Raw genomic sequence first — 16,796 nt, forward strand, 5'->3', positions numbered from 1 at the left:
GCTCCAGACCCCTGGTGTGCTGCCTGCACCATGTTCTCTGTAATTTTTTTTCCTTCTTTTCCTTACAAGTTGTTGTTGTTTCTTTTTCATGATGATTAAACTGTTTTTGTTTCAAGCCACGAGTTTTCTCACTTTTGCCCTTTCCGCTTGTCTCCCCGTCCTGCTGGGGGCGGGGGAGCGAGTGAGCGGTCGCGTGGGCCTTCGTTGCCGGCTGGCGTTAAACCAGGACACGAGGTGAGTTGCAAGCCCTGCCTGGCTAATGCTGGAGGCTCTCTGTGTTCCTCCTGCCATCTCGACGGGCCGTCCTTGTTCTTCATCGCCGCTTTATAGCGAGCACCTCTCGCTCTGTAAGCGGCAGTACTGGGGCCGTGTTGCAGGCGGCAAAGGGCAATTGTGACGCTTGCTGGCAGGAGCGGCAAGGAGTGCGGAGCCACGCTCCTGTAGGGAGCAAAGATGGAACCTCGAGGGCTCTATGGTCCTCTGCTGAGGACATCTAATATCCCGACAGGCCTCTTTGCTTTCCCTGCCTCACGTCTGATTACTTTGCACGCCAGAGGGCAGGGCGGTAAGTAACACTGTGCAGCGTCTTTTCGATAAGAGACAAGCCCCGCGCAAGAAGCCTTGCGTGCGTGCAGGATTAGGAGAGCAGCGTTCTGATAGCACGGAGGTGCCCACCCCGACCGAGCCCCAGGGTCGCCGGGGTATCGCTAGCTTGCAGGTGGGCCGCTCGCATCTGGTGCGCTGGGCCGCGGCCTTTCCTGCCGAACAGAGCTGCCCCTCCGGCACGAAGCAGCTTTGGGTCTCTTGTGGCCTGCCTTCAGGCTGTCACCTGAACCAGGCGTTATTTTTTGTTGTAAATCTCTCGCCAGCGTCTGCTGCCTGGCTGCTGTCGCTCCTGCAACCCTGATGCCACATGCAGAGGGATACAGCAGACCCTGGGGCTTGCTGAGGTGCACCGCAGGGTCCGTATGCCGCACGGCCACATAGCGTGCGAGCGAGCGAGGCTCCGTGCCTAGGAAGCCTCGACTTGCAAGACCTGTGTTACTCCTAGGGGGAGGATGGCCGTGCTGCCGGAGTTACAGAAGAGGTGGGGAGCGGGAGAGGAGCAGAAAGAAGCATCTGAACTGGCAAATTCTCCTGGCAGTGCCAAGAACAAGAGCTGTGGTGAGCCCTGGGCCCTCGGGGCCCCGTCTCCCCTCTTCGGCGTTCTGGTCCCTCCCTGCCCCTCCCTCCCCTGGTCCCTTCTCTTTCCCACACCCCTGCCCATTTTTTCTTTTTTTTTTTTTTTTTTTTTTCTTTCCTCCCTTGTACCTCTGATACTGAAAAGCTGGTCAAAGAAACTCCCTAAGACTCGTTTTGGAGTTTTAGAAAGCGGGCATTCTTCATTGCAGTGCTGGATGCACGGGGGATAGTTCCACCTAGTGTGCATGCCACAGCTTTAGCACAAACAGGTTATATAGAATAACTAATTGCTTATTAATCAGATTAGTACACATATACATAAAAACGACGGCAACCGATTATCATAGTACTGCCTACATCCGATCATGCGCAATGAAGGATCCATTTGAGATGAAGGGCTGCTTTTGCGACCACCGACCTATTTGAAGTTCTTGCTGGCTGTCCTCGAAGTCTTTATTCTTGTCCTTGTTCTTTGATCTTGAAGCTTAATGCAGTTTCAATCACATGTGGTCAGTTTCAGCATTGTTCTCATTTAGCGTACAGGAACATCTAGTCATAAGAGCAAAGAACTGCAAAACTTATGAATAATTACTAGTTAGTCACTTCACTACACTTTTGTAATTATGTCCCCAGGTACCCTTTGTCTACTGTTTCAACAATAATGTTAATACATGATCATTTATCAAATCTCACTTATACAGTTATCTAACAGCAAACCAGTTTTCATCAGTCTACATTCTAAAGGAAGTGTTGTATTGTGAGCTGACCTGTTTAGCTCGAGTCCTAATTAGGGCAGCTGCTAGCCTCCCCCTTTGCTGGAATTCCTCTACTCATTTGGTGTTATTTTCTTAATATGCTGAAATACAGTTTGTGATTTTAATTTTTCAGATGTGTTGTCATAAGGGTGTGGTGATGCTCAACAGATGCCCCATCCTGTGGGAAGCACCCCCTCCATGGGGCAGGCAGTGTGGATTATCTGGTGTTGGGTCAAGAACCCAGAGCGGAATTGCTGTTGCAGATTATCCCAGATGAGGTTACCTACTCTGGATTACCTGGGTGGAGCCCCTGGTGAAGGTAAACCTCATGCATGACCCCCCCCAGCCTGTGCATGTTCTTGTGCACATATCTTACCACCGCAAACTAGCCATCTAACCCACCTTCCCTGTGAGTTTTTTCCCATGCCGATTGGTGGGGGCATCACCCCCTTCCCCCCACCCGCTGTGTAGCCCTGAAGTTCCATGTTTTCTTGGTGTCATTTGTGGCTGCAGCCCCCCTCCCCCCCACCCCAAACCGCGGGGGTGTGGCTTCTGCTGACCCTTTCCTGCATGACTGCAGGGGGTGTTGTTGCCCCCCTGCCCTGCCCTGGCCTGTCCTTGTAGGGCATGGCTGCTGCCTGTTCCCCCCCATGTATTTCCATGGGGTTTTTTTGGTGTCTTTTGTGCTTTGGGGCTCTTGTACCTCTGTTAAGGGAGTCAGCTGGAGACATGCTCAGGGGGACTCTGCATCATTGGCTATTCACAGGAAATAATTTGTTGTGCAACCAGAGATATTTTGGAGACGGAATTCTTAAGGGATCTAATTCTGCTTTTTGATTCATTCCTATCCAGAAGGTAGTTCTGGTAGAAGTAAGGAGGTATGCACAGTCTTGCTAGAAATGAAGCATAACCCCAGAGTGTTTTGGCTTTTTTATAGGAAACTAAAGCACATCATTTTTGATAACAACATTGTCATTGCATTTAATGAGCTAGTTTCCTACCTAGTTTGGAAGGGCATCTATTGTTTTCTATCTAGGCCCCAGACAAATTAAGTTGAATTCCCTACCTGGTCCCATTGCTGATGCAATAGGTGTAGCTGTAGCACAGGAGCAGGCATCATCGTTGTCAGTAAGGGTCACTTTCTCTGTTCAGGGTCTCATTTGCTGTAAATTTAAGGCAGGTGAGAACAGTGCTGCTGCTCCTCCAGCTGACTTTATAGCTGCTGGTGGTTTGCCCTTCCCCTTTCCCAGGGGATTGTGCTAAGGGTGGTGGGCGGGGGCTCGGGGGTATTTGAGCCACAGGCTCTGCTGAGGGAGCTCATTGTGCTCCTGGGTTTCTCTGGTGTTGGTGCTCAGCTCTTCCTTGAGTGCTTTGCAGCTTTTGAGCTGGCTCAGCCCTTTGGGAAGAGGTGTCTGCCTGAGGTAAGAGCTTCAGGACCAGTCAAGGTTCAGCAGCATGTGTGGTAGAAAGTAACACTTTGTCCTGGGTTCAGCTGGGATAGAGTTAATTTTTACAGGAACCTGGGATGTGGGGGGCATAGCTGGGGCAGCTGACCTGAACTAGCCAAGGAGCTATTCCATACCATGTGATATCATGCTCAGTATATAAATGGGGATCGGGCCCGGGGAGCGCTCGACTTTCGGTGGGGGAAGTGGTGGAGCGTTGGGTTCCGGGTGGTGAGCAGTTGCACTGTGCATAACTCTTTTTGTTTACTCTTTCGTTAGTACCGTTGTTGTTGTTGTTGCAATTTTGTTTTTGTGTTGTCCCAGTAAACTGCCTTTATCTTAACCCTTGAGGTTCCTTTTTTTTTTTCCTTTTCTCTCCTCTGTCTCCTCCCTATCCCACCGGAGGGGGGCGGGAGGAGTGAGCGAGCGGCTGCGTGGTCCTTTGTTACCGGCTGGGCTGAAACCACGACACACTTGTATGCAGCTTTTTTTTTTCCCCCTTTCTTTTTTTCAGGTCAGTAATTTTGTTTCGAGTGTTCTGTTTCTCGAAATGAGCATTCAGTGATGGAGTTAAGTATTCTTTATTGCAGCGCTGGAAGAACGGAGGATCGCTCCTCCAAATGTGCTTTCTGGCTGGGACTAATTGTATAGGTTAAATACCTGCCTTACATACATATTCATAAAATTTCTGAGAAATAATATACATATTCATTGATTTTCCGAGAAGTCATTAGCATATGTAAATGTCCTTTATGCATGCGTGTTGAAGGTCTTCGGTGGTCTTCTGGAGTCCTCTGGTGGTCTTCCATAGTCTTCCTCACTTGTCCGCTGTTTGAACTTTGTTGTACGAGTTTGCGCAGTACGATCCCCTTCTGGGCCCCACAAACAACTTCTCTGCTTATCACCTAGCTTTTGGCTCAGTCACCACAAGAGACAGAACATATTTTCTTATCAAACAGAATACCTCCTCAAAGAGGGCATGTTATTTTGTCTTATATTACAGACACAGGAATCTTGTGCTTTATGTCCTTGGCTTGTCTACGTAAATCAACTTACAGAGGCAGTTGTTAACCTTCTAACAAATTCCTGAGTCTTTTATTTAGCAATACACTGAGACTAAACATACGTTCTATTTCTACATCTACTAGGCCTAGTGTCAGTTTCTGCATCAGTTCAGGGGTAGAAAGATGGTTTAATAGTATGCATTGTTTGGGGGTTTTTTTTGTTGTTTGGTTTTTTTTATTCTTCATGCATTGTCTTTTCCTGCAATTCCCAACTTTATTGAAGAAGGAACGTTGGGTTTTTAACAGTTCTGCTGTGTAAGTTGTTATCTCTCTTAACGGGACTGATGGTGACATTGTTTAGCAGGGGTTAGGGTGAGCATCTTGTATGTATTTGTATATGGAGTTTTAGTACTACTGATGAAAGCAGAAGGGCCGTGAGGCACAGTGCCCTTCAGGGTTTGGGGTGCCTTTCCTCATTGCCCACAGAATGCCACGTTGTCCTTAGAATCTTTGCAGCTGGTGGCAGGCCCCTCGTAGATTACAAGGCTTGGGACTTGACTTTCTTTTGTGGGCATGTAGCAGAGCTCAGAGTCTCTGGGGAGCTGTAGGTTAGGGGGTGCCCCCAGAATTTGGGATGTTGCTCAGAAGAGCGGCTCTTGAGGAGTAGCCACTGAAGGGGGTTCAGGAGTGCAGATTGAGGGCAGGAGGTGTCAGGAAGCAGTGGGGTTCCTTTCCTGACAGTTGAGGAGAAGAAAAGGGGTTTCTTAAGTTTTGGGACTGCTGGGGAAAGGGAGGAGGGTTCACCAGCCCTTCTCAGAGGAGTTTTGCAGTTGGATTTGAATGTCATAGAATCGTAGAATGGTTTGGGTTGGAAGGCACCATAAAGATCCTCTAGTTCCAACCCTCCCCCACGGACGCCGTCCGCAAGACCAGGTTGCTGAAAGCCCCATCTGACTTGGCCTTGAATGCTTCCAGGGAGGGAGCATCCGCAGGTTCTCTGGGCAACGCGTTCCAGTGCCTCGCCACCCCTAGTGAGAAACGTCTTCCTAACGCCTAAACTAAATGTACCCTCCTTAGGACTAAAGCCGTTACCGCCTTGTCCTATGGCTGTACTCCCTTGTAAAAAGTCCCTCTGCAGGTTTCTTATAGGCACCCTTTACGTACCGTGAAGTCTGCTATAAGGTCTCCCGAAAAGCTGCATGCCGGTGAGCGGTCCGAGAAGGTGAGGCGGTCGTCGGCCGGGTCGGTGTTGAATAGCAAAGTATTATGGGGCTGCTCGGTTCAGCCTTTACCTTCTGTTGTGGAGGTGCTGTGTGGGCTATCTTTGAATTGGATGAGCGTTTCAGGTGAGCTGTGGGTTAGCGAGGAGGAGCGTGGGGCCGATGGCTTCTCACGAGTGCCACGCTAACGTGGTTTCTCTCGGTACCTTAGATACCACGAGTGATGATGGCTGCAGGGTCTGAGTCTGGAATGAGCGGGGAAGTGAACACGGTGGCACTTGTGAGGAGGGGGGAGTTGGGGAAGTAGTTGGCGTTGGCCAGCGGGATGCTTACTCCCTTTTCTGATTTGTTTGTGTTTGGTTTTTTCATTGCAGATGTTGAAGAGCAATGTTCGCCTTGAGGAACATCCCAGTTAGCCCGTGTGGTTTTGTGGAGGATGGATTTGGACCCTCAGCCCTCTGAAAGCTAAGTTGAGGGACCAGGCTGAGAGGAAGGGACAAAGCTGGGAATAGCAGGGAGGAGTTTTAAAGTTAGCGCAGGAGAGAGGGCTGTCCCAAAGCAGTCGCCTTTGCGCAGGAGAAGGGAGCGGGTTGCTTTTCAGCACGAGACCCGTGTGTGCCGGGCAGGGCAGTTCCAGCCCGTGTCCGCGGTGGCGTGTAGTTTGTGTAGTCTGTCTTGTGCGCTTAGACCTTCCTCGGGTCTCGATGTCCTTGTCGCGCTTTGCGCCAGAGGAGCGAGGCATGCGCTTCGGGTGCTGTCCCTAGGGTTTTGAATGCTCTTACTCATTGGCCCGGTGCCAATCGGGTGCTTCTTTTCTTGCGCTCGGAGCTCTAAAGCATGGATCGGTCTTGGCGGGTTCCGGTCAGTGCTCTATGGCAGCATTTTTTCAGCCTGCATCGGCAGCTCTGCTCTCTAGCCGTCCGTTTTCTCGGAGTGGGACTTCTTCCCCGCATCCTGACATCCTTAGGTCTCGACGCCAGGCTTCTGGCGCATCTGTCGTCTGGGTTTTGACAGTGCTGTCTTGTAACGGGCCGCTCCGTTTGACTCCTCTGGGTCTGCTGTGGAGCCTCCTGGCCTCGCGGTTGCGGCCCCGTAGGTCATCTTGCCCGACGGCGCCTCCCGTCCGGGGGTCATTCTTCTTGCTGAGAGTTTTCTCTCTCGTTGAATCACCTCGTTGGTGGCGTTCCACGTGGTGACGTTCTGCACACGGTGTGCTTGGCTTGGAGCTGCTCTGCCTGGGGGGTGTGGAGTCAGGGGTAGGTGGAACAGCGATAAGAGTCTACAGGTGAAACGTTGATGTGCCTAGACCGTTTAGGCGAGGGTTGTACAGTCATCTCGGCTCGAGTAGCCATCAGCGGCCTGCGCGGACAGCCGTGCCGATAGTGTTTCACGGAGACAATTGGAGCCGTGTGGCAGGGGTTGTTGAGGGGCAGTGAAGCGGATTTGAGTCTCTAAGGTGTTAAGACTTGCACGTGATGGGCTCCAAGTTTGGCCCTGGGTTTTTTTGGTTGGTGGGGTGTAGGGTTTAGGGTTACTCCATGCGGGGCCCGGATGATAGAACACCAGTATGATGATCAAAGTCGCCCCTTTATTGAGCTTAGCTGATCATTCTTACACAATTCTCTAAGTTGTTTAGAAGCTTTGATTGGCTGCTGCATGCAAGCATGTGGTGTCCACGCGCACAAGCGTAAGCGGTGATTGGTTACATCGATACTGTCCACGCGTAGAAACATAAGATACAGTTAGTTATACTCGCTCTGTACACGTGCATACACACAGGATATAATTGGCTATGTTAGAGCATGCAAAACTTGTCTTAGTCCAACTGGTCGAGATAAGCCCCTGAATTGAGGTCGGTTGTGCCAAGTTCCCTTTATCGTGGAATGTGCACCTGTGTTTTTCTAATTGGGATCTTTCTTCTTCTATCTTCTTGTTTGTTCTGTTCAGAGCCTTCAAAGGTGTCTGGAACTCTCTTGCGACCATGAGCTACTTTCAGGGCCAGTAACTAAGTTCCATATAATTGAACCCTACAGTGGGCAGGGGGGTGTGTGTGTTGGGTTTTTTTGTTGTTTTTTTGTTTGTTTTTTGGTTGTGTGTTGTTTTTTTTTTGTTGTTGTTTTTAAAATGACAGGCTGTAGCTGCATTCCAGATGGTCTTTGTAGATGGAATCAAGACCTCTGGAGTTGTGAAGCTCTTGCTCTGCATCCAGGTGACTCATTCAATATGTTTGTTTGGTTTTTTTTTTCAGATGTGGAGGGACAGGATGTGTCCCACAGAGCGATGGGGGAAGGCAGCAGAGCACTGTAAGGAGTTGAGTCCGTGAGTGGACTCTGAAGGAAGATGCATCCGGTGGCTCTATGAGACTGCTTTGCTTTGCTGTGTTTTGCAGTTTTCTTGCATTGTATTGGTCTGTATTTGCCTTTGCCCTGTGGTGTTTTGTTGTGTATTTGTATCGACTGTCATGTGAGACTGTCTCGCATTGCCTGGCCCTGCATTGTGTTTTGTATTGCAGTGCTCTGTACTTGTATGGATTGCCACCTGAGACTGCCTTGCCTTCTATGGTTCTGTATTGGTTTTGTATTGTTTTGGTCTGTACTTGTATTGACTGTCACGTGAGAGTCTCTTGCATTGGCCCTGTTCTGTTTTGTCTGGTATGGCAAGGCTCTGAGTTGTTTTGCCTTGACTGAGGTAAGAGTACTGCCTTGTATGGCATTACATTTGCATGTGAATTACATGGCTCTATGTTTGTGTGTGTCTTGTATGGCATTGTAGAGGCAGCGTAGAAGGTTTAATGACTTTGGGCTCTTTGCATGCAGAGTTGAGGGGATCGCAATTGGACTGTGAACTAGCATTGAGTAAGGCAGGAACTGGGCAATGGTGTTCATCTTGTTTATGCAGATGCTTTGTGGCAAGTCTCTAGAAATGGTCAAGGCCTTGAGGTCTAAGTAGCAGCGTGATGGGTCTTGGAGCGATCGGTAACTTTGGGACAGCTCTGTGTTTGTGATGCTCTGGTTTTTTCAAGTGTCATGGAGGACACTGGCTGTGAGGATGTGTTATTTTTGGAATAGGTGGGAAGCAGGGTAGGGGAGCAGTGGAGGACTTCTCTCTCGAGGATGAAGTGTCTGTTGACAAGCTTTGTGTGTTGTTTTTGCAGGTGATGACAGGGCACGAGAGGTGCTTGAAGGAACCTTGCGTTTAGGTGACATGGCGCTACGGAGGTTGGACTGTGACACGTGGCACTGTGAAAGCTAATTATCGGGTTGAAAATGCACGGATGGTGGAGATGATGGTGCGTGTTGAAATGTTGGTGTAACGGAAGGGCAGTTTGTGGGGAGGTTGGTTGGAAGGAGGTTGGGCTGGGGCCTGGGTTTTTGCAGGTAGGGTGCTTTTTTGAGGCCCCTGCTGCTGCAGACGGGGTGACGGCCTCTTGAGGCCTGTGGACGGTATGATGGATGAGTTGAGAGTGAGGGCTGGCGTTCATGTGATCTGAACGAGTGGTGTGTTGTGAATGTCTCTAACCTTGTAGGGTTCTGTGGTTAAGCCTTTTTGTTTTTTTTTCCTTTCAGGTTGGATGTAGAGTTGAGATGTTTTTCAGGGAATTAGGAAAAAAACCCCAAACTTAGAATAAAAAACCCCAGCTGGGATATGGGTTGGTTTTTGGTGTGTCCTCCCCTGCCCCATTTATTTTTTCTTTTCCCTGGTCCCAGCTGCTCCATGAGGCAATGTTGATCGCCAATGTTTGGACTGGGGTCTGCCTCGGGCCTGGGTTTTCAAAGACAGGGTGGTTTTTTTGTTTGGTTTTTTTTTTTTTTTTTTTTTTTTTTTCTTCTCCAAGGCTCCCGGGAACGGTGTTCCTGTGGAGCGCTCCCCTGGAACCTGGTAATTGCCAGTCAGCACAGAGAGATATGTTGTTCGGTGGATGGTCTTTGGAAGACAGTTGAGGATTTTGTGGGGGGAGTTGGACTAGATGGCCAGCATGGAGTAGGCCAGGGTTGTGAAGTGCGTGAGTGTAACTGTATTTGTCTGTGGTGGGTTTGTAAAATATTTGGTTGCTCTTTGTAGCTTGTGATGTAATGATATTTTTCAATTTCTGGTTTTGTGTCGAGGTGTGGAAGTGGACGGTCTGTCAAGATGATTGGAGGTCACTCGTTTGGTGCCCGGGAACAGGGATCATGGCGGTAATGTCACCTCAGGGAGTAAAACTTCTGGATGTGCAGCGATGTATGTAATGGGAGCGAGGAATGTGGAAAAGACCACTCCGTAGAGCATTGCAGGTACTAAATAGTGGCATTTCTTCTTCAGGTAATGCTAAATTTTTGGAGTTTACATGTATTTGTAAAAATAGTGATTAAAAGAGGACTAAATCTAATAGTGTCAAATATTTGACGAGTGAGGCCATAAGTCTTTTCTATATATTGTAGAAAAAGTACATTGTAGAATTGGATTGAAATACTGACATAGCTGAATCTATGTGGAATGAGTAATGGACCAAATGAAGCACTAAAAATAAAATGTAAAAAAGGCAGGTAATTATGTGTCCTTGTGGGAATTACAGTACTAATGGCAATCACAAAGGGAAGCGTAGAGGGAAGCATGGGCGTTTAGTGCCCATAGGTAAACTTAGCTGTTGAAGTAAGTGAAAGTGTCTGTTGGAATTAGGCATCCAAGGGCGAGTTGTAGATACCTTGAGGTAAATGTAGCTGCTGCTGGGTTAATGGAAAGGGGGTGCATTCCTTCCTCTAGTGATTGCAGAACTTTGAAATTGGAGCTGTAGGTAGAGACCCGTGAAATGGGCTCGGGCGTGGTGCGGCGCCGAAATGGGCTCGGGCGTGGTGCGGCGCCGAAATGGGCTCGGGCGCATGTGTTACTTTTCTTAAAGGGGCTGAGGTACTGTGTAACTCTGAAATGGGCTTGATGAGTGGATAACATGTGTGTAATATGTGAGGGTTTTTTTTATTCTGTTGTCCTTCTCTTTCCCTGACCCTTTGTGGTGCTCTCTACTCTTTTCATTCATGTCTTCTCTCTCTCTCCAACCTCCTGTGCTTTTCATAGTCTCTCTCTATCTCTTGTCATTATTATCATCTGACGCTCTGTGTTACTTTCTGTCCCACCGTATCATGTTGTATGTTTCTCCTGCTTTTTTCTTCATCTGTCCAGATCCCTGTCCCTTGTTTCTTCTATTGCTGTCCCTCTGCCTTGCTTCCTCTTGCCATCTTTTCTGTATTTCTCTCTGTTCCCTTCCCTCTTCCATCCTTTCTAACTGTATCCCCCTCTCCAGCTAGCTGTCCCTTCTCTTTTCTCTCTTCCTCCATGTCTCTCTCACAGCCTATCAATGACAGTTGTTTTTTCCTCCAGTGCTGTCCTGCTCTGTCCCTTGTTTCTCACTCTCGTTCTGTCATGCTCCCTGTGTCTTTTTGGAACTCCTCCATCTCTGTCCTGTAGCCTATCACTATTTTTTTCTTCTGCCATCCCTTTGTCCTTCTTTCAGTCTTTGTGTCTCTCTCCCTTTGTTCTCCCTCCCTTCTTTTTTTTCCTTTCTTGCTACATCTCTGTTCTGTACCACAAAAGCACGGAGGGTGTTTAGTAACAGAGAAGAAGGATATAGGCAAGGACAAAGGAAATTAATGGCTGTTATTCGGGAAGAAAGGGGAAGAGGGCCTAGACGAGACTTGCCCCGACTGGGCAAGGATCAATGCGCTTTGTGTAAGAAATTCAGTCATTGGTAGAGGGAATGCCCAGGGAACAAGGAGCATCAGAGGGCTCAAACAGGAAGAACAGTAGCCTCTGTGAAGGGAGACTGACGAGAACCTGGGGAATCTACCCTAGCGGATCCACTGGTTATAATTAAGCTAGGGAAAACAGAACAAGAGGTAGAATTTTTGGTAGATACAGGAGCAACATACTCGGTTTTGAATCAGGCTTTGATGCCCCGGGGAATGATTATGTCACGGTGAAAGGAGCGACTGGCCAAAGTGAAAAGGCATAGTTTTGTAAACCTTTAGAATATAAATTAGGAAAACAGTGGGGCATTCATAAATTTTTATATATGCCGAACTCCCCAAAGGCCCTTTTGGGAAGGGACTTGTTGGAACCATTGGGAGCAAAAATTGTATTCAAGAAGGGAGAAATTACTCTGGAGGTAAAAGATCAGCAAAATATTCAAATATTGAGCCTAACCTTAACCAGTCTCCCCCCAGAAGGAATCATTAATGAGGACATCTTAAAGCAAGTGTACCCGGGGGTATGGGCTACCGATGCACCTGGAAGAGCGAAAAGTGCTCCACCTGTTGAAGTTAGGATCAAGGAAGGCCAAAAGCTGGTAAGAATTAAACAATATCCCCTAAAGAAGAAAGACAGAGAAGGAATCCGGCCGGTGATAGAAAAATTTTTGCAGTTGGGACTATTAAAAGAGTGTGAGTCTGAATTCAATCCCCCTATATTACCTGTTCGGAAGCCCGATGGGTCATATTGGGTGGTCCAAGACTTATGGGCGGTGAATAAGATAACTGAAGATCTTTACCCGGTAGCGGCGAACCCATAGACCCTGTTTACCGTACTAACACCTGAATTGACTTGGTTTAGTGTTTTAGATTTGAAGGATGCTTTCGTTTGCCTCCCTCTCCATGAAGCCAGGCAAAACTTACTCACATTTGAATGGGAAAAGCCCAAGAGCGGTCGAAAGACCCAGCTCACTTGGACGGCCTTGCCACAAGGATTTAAGAATAGGCCTACCATTTTTGGCAATCGGTTTGCGAAAGACTTGGAATCCTGGGAAACCCCGTCTGAGGAGGGGAAGCTGTTGCAGTATGTGGATGATATCCCGATCGCCACCAAAACAGAGAAAGATTGTACGACGTGGGCGGCGAGTCTGTTGAATTTCCTGGGACTTCAGGGGTACTGGGTATCCAAGCAAAAGGCACAGGTAATGCAAGGCAAAGTGAATTATTTGGGCTATGAAATTAGTGCGGGACAAAGACCTTTGGGACAGGCCTGTAAAGAGGCAATATGTCAAACTGGGAGACCTCAGACAGTAGAAGAGTTATGGACTTTTCTGGGAATGACAGGGTGGTGCCGATTGTGGATCTATAATTACGGATTGCTTGTTAAACCACTGTATGCGTTGACAGCCACTAAGCAGAAACACCTTGAGTGGAATAAGGAGACCGAACGAGCCTTTGAGCTACCGAAAAAGGCTTTGATGTCGGCCCTGGCCTTAGGACTCCCAGATGCGAGTAAGCTGTTTCTTCTTTACTCCCATGAGAAGCAGGGCATTGCTCTGGGAATATTAGCACAAAACCTGGGCCCGTATCGATGGGCAGTTGCCTACCTCTCTAAGCAGTTAGGCACGACTGCAAAAGGTTGGCCTGGATGCCTGCGGGCGGTTGCGGCTGTGATACTAAATACACAGGAAGCCCGAAAGTTTACTCTGGGCCAGAAGATGACTGTTCTGGTGTCTCACGCAGTATCAGCAGTACCGGAAGCAAAAGGCGGACACTGGCTCTCTCCACAAAGATTCCTGAGATATCAAGCTATATTGGTAGCGCGGGATGACGTGGAGATTGTAGTCGCTAACATTGTCAACCCAGCTTCTTTTCTCAGCAGGAACACAGGAGAACCGGTACATCGTGACCGTTTGGAAACCATCGAAGCAACGTACGCCAGTTGCCCAGACGTGAAAGACGGCCCCATGGAAAACGGGGAAACTCGCTTCACAGACGGAAGCAGTTACGTCCTAAACAGTAATCGACACGCGGGATACGCCGTCACTGCCAGCCAAGAGGTAATAGAATCGGGGGCTTTGCCCAGGAACACCTCCGCACAGAAGGCAGAAATAATTGCTCTAACCCGCGCCCTGGAATTGGCCCAGGGCAAAGTTGTGAACATTTATACAGACTCAAAATATGCCTTTGGAGTTGTACACGCACGTGGAGCAATTTGGAAGGAGAGAGGACTAGTGAGTTCTCAAGGGAAAAATATCAAACACGCAGAAGAAATTCTGAAGTTACTGGAAGCTGTCCAGCTCCCTAAGAAAGTAGCAATTATGCATATTAAGGCACACCAGAAAGCGAGCTCAGATTTGGAAAAAGGGAACGAGCTGGCGGACAGAGAGGCAAAACAAGTGGCCAAAACACAGGTAAAAACAGAAGGGGCCTTAATTCCTGATAGGTGGATTTCCCTAGAAGGTAAGCCAGAATACACTAAGGAAGATCAAAAGCTCATTACAGGTTTAGAAGGGTCATATAATGAAGAGGGGTGGGCTCATACCCCACAGGGAAAGCTAATCGTTCCCTCTTGCTTATTATGGCATTTGATAGGGGAGGAACATAGGAAAAGACATTGGGGAACAGAAGCCCTGTATAATCATCTGATAGGAGAAATTGTGGCTAGGAATTTATACGCCACGGTGAGGCAGTGTGATCGCACAACAGTGTGATCTTTGCCTCCAGACTAATCCTAAGAGCACCTCCAAGCTGGAAATGGGCCAGACTGGAAAAGGCAATGGGCCTGGACAACAATGGCAAATTGCTAATGTTTATTCATTACTAAAACACACCCACTTGTGATTTGCAGCTATGCATGTTCCGTAGCTTTCTCATGGGAACTTCTTCAAAAGTTACTTATGAAGTTATGCCAAGGTCACACTGTCCCTGTTTTTCTCCTGATATCAGCAAAGCCAGCTATTTTCGGCCAAGGCCTAGTCTTGCTGCTCAAACTGACATTCTTTCACACAGAACTCTGCTCGCACAGCTTTTCTATAGACCCATGTCCTTTCTCATGAAGCCAATTTCCAACAATTCCCCCTTTTTCTTTTTGTGCGAGTAGAGCTTGGTGTGTCAGCTTTGAGACTCCTTTTATCATGCACCCATACGGAATTCTAACTATTACACAGATTAATATCAATATACCCAACCATCATAAGGCTTCCTTAATCAATGACATTACCCATAGTGTTATCCCGCCGAATATTGATTGTAACACTCCATCAAACCAACTAGTTTCTTGCTGGATCTTTGTGTATGTTTCTTCAGCCAATCTATTTGTTTGTATATAGATTGAGGTAAAATTTTAACACCTGCTGTATTGCCCTTTGCAAAGATCTGTGAACACAATTAATTAAACACAGTAAAAACAACATTATACCTAATAAAATACATAAGCACACAAAAAGAGGTTTGATTAATAGCTTTAGCTAGTGGCACCCAAACATTCTTACTGTCCCATGGTGTTAACCGATGTGGATCAATCACCGGTGTCACTGTCATGCTGCTTACTACAGTCAGTGTGTTCCATATCAATCTCAGCATAAGGTTTCAAATTTATGGGTAAATCAGGAACGTATCTGCCAGACATGGATGATGTGATTTTTTTGTCCAATTGCTGTCAAGGCTTGCCGTCCCGGTGCACTTAGTTGTCTTGTAGAAGTTAAGCTATCGCTGCCCCTCAATAAATCCAGCAGCGGCTGTAAGTCTGTATTTGTAATACCACAACAAGGTTGAATCCACTGTAGGTCTCCGTTTAAATCTTTCTCCCTCTTTTTGTTTTTGAGCAATCCAGGCTTGCTTAATAACTTGGGATGCCATTTTCCTTAATAAGCTGAACAAGGTAAAACTGTTACAATAGCTAAAATCACAGTAACTACAATAATGCCCATAATTCTTTGAGCCAACCCGTTACCCCTAATGACCCAGACCATGAGGAAAATGAACCATCTATACATTCTTGTGCCATCTTGCTCCACGAACTCAGCCCAGCAATCGGTAGGTGCCAGCTTTCCGTGGGCGTCCCCACAGAGGCAACGATGGCCTCACCGTACACCAGCCCGATGCTCTTCGGAAAATCCCAGTATTTATACATTTGCAGAGGAACGGGTTTTAGCACACGTGGCCAGCGGGTGCCAAAAGTCCGCCTCGGTTGCAATCTATGACGCATGCGCTCGCTGGCCAGGCGCGCTGCACGAGTCATAGCCATCTTGTCTATTGGTTCATGGGCTTTACGATACAGTTGCGATGCACAGAGAATCTTGACCTGTTATGTTAGCCAAGGTGACCTATACATTAGTTTTTGGCTGAGGTAGTATTCATATTGCCACATCATCTATGATGCTCCAGATGATGATGGTCATGCAAATCGAACAGGAGTCCATCGTGGGCCTGTATCTGTGGAAACACAATCAACCTCGTTCCCAGGTTATTAATGGAAATAGACCTTACCCCTAATTTTGGCTTTAACTAACTTTTACCCCACACTGTCTTCCCGTAATCACACTATGTTTAATCAAATTATGCTTTACACACTTTTTACCTAAAGCAGGTTCTATATACAATAAGGCACGCTGTTCTGAAAACCTCTCTGAAGGACTCCGTGTCCACTAGTAATACTCTATTAGTTAGAATCTGTCAGATCAGTGGCTCCAGCACCCGCCGGTGCCGTGCCAGTCGCCATTGGAACAATTCCGGGTCCAGCATCAGTGCGAAGCCATGGCTTGTCCCACTTAGCCAGGATCTCCCAGTAAGTTTTACTTCTGCTGATCTGCACCATTTCCTGGATTCTGGGTCCTTATACATTACCATGATTCCTGTACTTTGTTGCGTCCTTTCTGCCTGTAAAAGAACATGATGCACTACCATTGGTGGGTCTTTGTGATCACCTGTCAATCTAAGATAATTTAGCACAAATAAGGCTTTGGCCAATCGTTCCTCTGGGAATAAGCCCTGGGTTCCCCCCTTTTGTTTTTGCAGCATGTTCTTTTAGGGTTTGGTTGGCCCATTCGACAATAGCCTGTCCTGTGGGAAGATGTGGAATACCGGTACCGTGGTGAATTCCCCACAAATTACAAAATCGAGCAAATCGTGTAGAACCATAGGCTGGGCCGTTGTCCATCTTAATTTCTTGAGGCACACCCAGTACTGCAAAAGAAGCGTGAAGATGTCATTCAATATGTAAGGCCTTTTCTCCAGTTCGTGCCGTGGCCCACATGGCAGCAGGATAGGTATCAATACACACATGCACAGAACGCTTTGCACCAAACCACATGACATGGGTGAAATCCATTTGCCACAACTGCAATGGCAAAAGACCTCGTCGGTTAACCCCACAGCCCAAGCTGAGCCCTTCGTTTTGACAATCAGGGCATGCTTTAACGATACCTTGGGCATCAGTAAGTGGTAAGTCAAATTGCTTTGCTAACAT

At 47.7% G+C, this 16,796-nt stretch overlaps 2 protein-coding genes and 1 long non-coding RNA gene across 45 annotated transcripts in view; 2 read left to right on the forward strand and 1 right to left on the reverse strand.

Annotated features, from left to right (window-relative positions):
* Positions 1 to 16,796, reverse strand: part of LOC126037256 (uncharacterized protein DKFZp434B061-like) — a 306,771-nt gene that overhangs the window by 81,505 nt on the left and 208,470 nt on the right. The gene's annotated exons all lie outside the window — the stretch shown is intronic.
* LOC126037257 (uncharacterized) lies at positions 359 to 2,217 on the forward strand. The gene is made up of 3 exons (XR_007505574.1): positions 359 to 962; positions 1,052 to 1,164; positions 2,071 to 2,217. It is a non-coding gene; the product is annotated as an uncharacterized LOC126037257 (long non-coding RNA).
* The window catches only part of LOC126037255 (electroneutral sodium bicarbonate exchanger 1-like), a 126,871-nt gene continuing 117,558 nt past the window's right edge, over positions 7,484 to 16,796 (forward strand). For 4 of the 17 annotated variants that reach the window (XR_007505560.1, XR_007505559.1, XR_007505561.1 and 1 more), the window contains exon 1: positions 12,536 to 13,386. Coding sequence is in view for 9 of the 17 variants with exons in the window: in XM_049797539.1 (XP_049653496.1) it covers positions 12,664 to 13,386 (723 nt within the window). In the remaining 8 variants the exon portion in view is untranslated. The other 13 variants (XR_007505567.1, XR_007505571.1, XM_049797548.1 and 10 more) reach the window with 11 other exon arrangements.

This window comes from Accipiter gentilis, unplaced genomic scaffold, assembly GCF_929443795.1.
Source record: "Accipiter gentilis unplaced genomic scaffold, bAccGen1.1, whole genome shotgun sequence".
Classification (NCBI taxonomy): Eukaryota; Metazoa; Chordata; class Aves; order Accipitriformes; family Accipitridae; genus Astur; species Astur gentilis.